Source organism: Corylus avellana, chromosome ca11 (assembly GCF_901000735.1).
Source record: "Corylus avellana chromosome ca11, CavTom2PMs-1.0".
NCBI lineage: Eukaryota > Viridiplantae > Streptophyta > Magnoliopsida > Fagales > Betulaceae > Corylus > Corylus avellana.
The window spans coordinates 1912815-1917413 of NC_081551.1; the positions used below are offsets into that span (position 1 = coordinate 1912815).

A 4599-nucleotide genomic window follows, 5' to 3' on the forward strand; every position below is an offset into this window, starting at 1 on the left:
GTTTTGGTGGCGTGTATTTAGGTGTCTATGTAAATGTACTATGGTAATGAATTTAACAAAGAAATAATTATCACACGTGTAGAAGAAAGGTTCTGTCTCAGGGGAAAAACTACACAATCTGAGGAAGCAACAGAAGACATAAAAAATATTGAAGGGAATATGGAACTCTTTGTCTTATAAGATCCCTCCAATTTTAGGACTCTTTTATAGAACCTTTTCAGCCTTTAAAACGAGGAGCATCTTTTACACCCATATTCCATGTTGGAGGTTTTTGTAATATATCTATGTCAATGAGTGTGTTTCAAGTGGGAGATTTGGACATGTCATTATAGCACTAGAAGATATGAAATAGTAGAAATTGGCAATCCTTCCAGGTTAAACTCAATAACTTAATGTTTGTAGGCTTAGTATCTTGGGCTGTTCATCAAAGTGCACAGTCCTCATTCAATGGCCGATCTCTTCACCTGCCTCGCCTTCACCTGCCGCGTCTGAGGCTAACTACGCTAAGACGGAACTCCCGTGGGCCCGTTACAATGATGGTCAAACCGAAGATTCAGTTCATCCAAGGAACTGATGAACAGACGGTTCCAGATGTGAGGCTAACCAAGTCAAAAGATGGCACAAATGGTATGGCTATCTTCAGGTTTGAACAACCCTCGGTTTTTGATTCGTCCGGTGAAGTTGGTGATATCACTGGCTTTTACATGATTGATGAGGAAGGGGTTCTTCAGTCAGTTGATGTGAATGCCAAATTTGTCAACGGAAAGCCTGCAGGAATTGAAGCCAAGTATATAATGCGGACTCCGCGAGAGTGGGACAGATTCATGAGATTCATGGAGAGATACTCGGATGAGAATGGCTTGCAGTTCATCAAAAAATGAGGCAACTTGTATCCTTTTTCTCTTGTCGTAATCTCCACTTTCATCTGTCATGATGTTGATTTTTGTAATTTATCAAGTGAAGCTCGGGAGGACTTGGTTCATGTGGATATTCAAATACTGCATGCTCCTTATTTAACAAATTGCACTGTCTGGGAGATGTTTAATTCATTTTTTGTTTCTTACACCACTTAAGAGATAGTTCTTATTTCAAATTAATTAATGTGTTATTGCCTTTTATGTCAATGACATGGTTTTTTGTCAATCTCTTTTAGCTTGTTAAATTTCTGCGGATTAAGCTACTTGATCAAGAGCGTTTATGGTCAACTCATCTTCTTCTTTCCAATTGCAGCCCTGATGCTCAATATATCAGCTTATATATGTATCTGTCTCATTTTTCTTTAAACTTTGTGTGTGTGTGGAATTTTATAGATTGTTCTGCTGAATGGAGAATAAAGATGATAGGAATAAGTAGATTTAATTTTGCAGATTTATGCACATTCATTCAGCCTATTTGCTTCATTAGAAAGGGGATCCATAAAGAGACATTTAAAGTGAAAACATTAAAGTTCCAAACAGATTTTCAGAAAACAAGAAGTTCATATAATTAATTCATCTGTCTCTGCGGGATGGCAGAAAGACACTTTCTTTTTGAGTTTGTTCTGAATTTTTCTACAAAAACTCAGAAAACAAACTCTTGCATCAAATCTTCATGAACATAAATCCTCGAGTAATAACAATAGGTTATTTTTCCTAAATGAGCAGACTTATAGTCATGCTACTACTGTTATTAGCCCTACTGCTTAGCCTTCCAAGTTACTGAAATGGGGCTTCTAACCCTGTAAAAACTATTGCTGGACTGCACCCAAGTCAAATCCCCCTGTGCAAACTCACCCTGTGTTCCTGCTCTCTTGCTTGATATAAACCATACGCTATAGCTCAAACTTTGATTTATGTGTTCAAAAACTAGCTTTCGAGGTTTAACTATCACTTTGACTCCCTCTGGTGCCCTCACTTCCACTGAATAAATGGAATTAGGAGTCCCCACATTCGTTAGTCGCCTTTTGATCACCTTCCTTGTCAGTCCCCGCTTGAAGGTTACCGAAATGGAGGGGTAATTAAGGCTAAAACCTCTGTTCATCTGCAAAAGTTCATGGCAGCTCACATTCATGTGAGTAATAGAGAAAATTTCTGATTTTGTGTACCCAAGTGTGCATAGATGAGTGATATACTCATCTGGCCTGATGTCATATATCAACCCAGGATCAATGGCCTTTCCAGGATTCACATGCCCAGCTCCAGTGGCAAAAACTCCTGCTGGCTTGTCACCATCCATTATAGGTTTCCCTGAATGGTCAGTTATATCAGCAGTTGTCATAATTGCAGATTTAATAGCTGCAGGGGTCCATTTGGGGTGAGCTGAGTGGATAAGAGCAGCAATGCCACTGACATGGGGACAAGCCATGGAAGTCCCGGACATGACAGTGAAATTTACTCTTCTAGGATCTTCTGGAAGGGCAGTAGGGCCTAGGTTTTGAGGCCAAGCAGCAATTATGTTGACACCAGGAGCAATCACGTCTGGTTTGAGGATTGAAGGGTTTGTAAAACTTGGTCCTCTTCCTGAAAACTGAGCTACTGCTGGAGCCCTGGACTTCCCTATCACAGTTCCCCCGAATTCGATTCGAGCTGTAGGCTTTCTTGTAGAGTTTATGTAAGCCTTTAAGCGAACAGATTCGTCAAAACCGACCTGTGTTGCAGGCAAAACATGGACATCAACTGAATCCTCCTCCAGATTGATGGCTGTATTTGTCAATATCATTGCAGCACCACCAGCTTCCTTCACAACTTGACCTTTTTCAGCACGTCCATTGACACCTCGGTCACATATCACCATTTTGCCTCGAACTTTTTCTCTTGGTAGAGACCCTTGGAAGCAAAACTCACTTCCCTTGTCTCCACCTGTCAGATAAACCAGCTCCAGCTCTCTTCCAGTGGTCATAAACCGGTTCCCAGGGTACATGGATTCTCCATAGAGGGCTTCTCCATTACCCATTCGAACTATACCTGGAAATCTCCTGTCAAGTGTGCTTGCACCAATGGTTGCAATCCAAGGAGCTTCATTAGAAACTGAGCTTTCAATTGGTCCATTGTTTCCTGCTGCACAAATGACTGAAATTCCATGCTCCATTGCTCGAAAACTGCCAATTGCAATGCTATCCTCATAAATTGGCAGTGGGAAGCCGCCTAGAGAGAGGGAGAGAATGTCAACTCCATCTCTAATAGCAGCATCCATTGCAGCCAGGATATCAGAACTATAGCAGCCATTGTACCAGCAAACCTTATACATGGCAATGTGGGCACCGGGAGCCATCCCTCGAGCCACACCAGCTCCATTGCCGAAAACACTGGCCATTGCAACTGCAGCTCCCCCAGCTGTTGAGGATGTGTGCGTTCCATGGCCGTGGGCATCCCTTGGAGACACATAATCTTGAACAATATTTGGTGATGGCGACATGGAAGCCACTAGGTGACCCTTAGTATAGAACCTCGCACCGATGAGTTTCCGGTTACAATTTGAGGAACTGAAGCTCTGCCCTTCTTGGCAAATGCCTCTCCATTTTTTGGGAACTGGAGGCATTCCATGATCGTCGAAGCTCGGACTTTCAGGCCAAACTCCGGTATCGAGCACCCCTATTATTGATCCTCGACCGAATCCGGAGTTATACCAAGTACTTCCTCTTGAGGGGTTGAGTCCTAAGAATTTGTAAGAATATGTAGTGTGAATCTGGAGCCGCCGGTCAGGTCTTACTGCAATGACATCAGGCAACTTTTTCAAGGACTCCACCTCGGACTCAGACAGCTGAGCTGCAAAACCTTCCATGGCAGAATGGTAAGAGTAGAGAAGGCGGCGAGAAGCGTCTTCTTCGGAAGAAATGGTTTGTTCAAGAAATGAGAGATGCCATGAAAGGTTGGAGGTGAGCAAAGAGCTGCTTATACCATGTGGGTGGAGCTGAACTATGTAGGTTTGGAGAGTGCTGGCATTGAGGCAAACAAGACAGAGTAGAAGGGCAGAAAAGCAGAGCTGGATTTTGGCTTCCATGGTAAAAGATTAAGACAAAGATGCTTGGAGTTTGATGCATGATGTTGTGGAAGAATTGTGAGGTATTTGAAGGAATCGGAGAAGATTCAAATCTGGGTTTCTGAGTGTGAAATATGAAACTCGTGAAACATAAGAGCTCTCCATCACGAGGATCCTTTGTTGGGGATCAGACACAGAGAGCTAGCTAGGCTCTGGTTTCTTGGAGGAGCTGAGAGAGCTGCTTGCTTATAAGCTTCACGAGATGTTTTGGTTAGCTTTAATACATTAAATATGAGGCCCGTTAGATTCAAATTCTGTTAATCTTTGTTCCACACCTAATGTTTTTGGAATTTCAGCGAGAAAAAGTGTACTGACAAAAGAATGAAAATGGTTGTCAATAAATGCACACGCTCTCTGGTTTGCTTCTTGGCTTCCCTTTCCTCCTGCACCCCTTTGCGTCACTCCTTGACTTAATTCATTTGCTTCTTGGCTTCCCTTTCCTCCTGCACCTTGTGCATGCGTCACTCCTCCTTTGACTTCATTCATGGTTTATTATGGAAAAGTGTAAGGCTAGAAACTACACTTTACGTGAATTACTACTATTTTTACTATAATTTCTTACAAACTTATTTGACAATATTT

The 4599-nt window shown here is 42.2% G+C and overlaps 2 protein-coding genes across 2 annotated transcripts in view; one reads left to right on the forward strand and one right to left on the reverse strand.

Moving 5' to 3' along the window:
• Positions 1-1137, forward strand: part of LOC132166192 (photosystem II reaction center PSB28 protein, chloroplastic) — a 1820-nt gene extending 683 nt beyond the window's left edge. The window contains exon 2 of the mRNA XM_059576971.1: positions 403-1137. Within this exon, the coding sequence (XP_059432954.1) occupies positions 403-881 (479 nt within the window). The 3' untranslated portion in view covers positions 882-1137. The remainder of the gene's footprint in view (positions 1-402) is intronic.
• A 432-nt stretch (positions 1138-1569) lies between these two features.
• On the reverse strand, positions 1570-4286 carry LOC132166327 (subtilisin-like protease SBT1.2). The gene has a single exon (XM_059577130.1). It carries the CDS (start codon positions 3976-3978, stop codon positions 1675-1677), a length of 2304 nt encoding a protein of 767 aa, XP_059433113.1. The 5' UTR covers positions 3979-4286; the 3' UTR covers positions 1570-1674.
• Between the last annotated feature and the right edge of the window lie 313 nt (positions 4287-4599).

Excerpts from the sequence above, each read along its gene's own strand:
- LOC132166327 (XM_059577130.1), bottom strand. The coding sequence starts at position 3,978 with ATGGAAGCCAAAATCCAGCTCTGCTTTTCTGCCCTTCTACTCTGTCTT.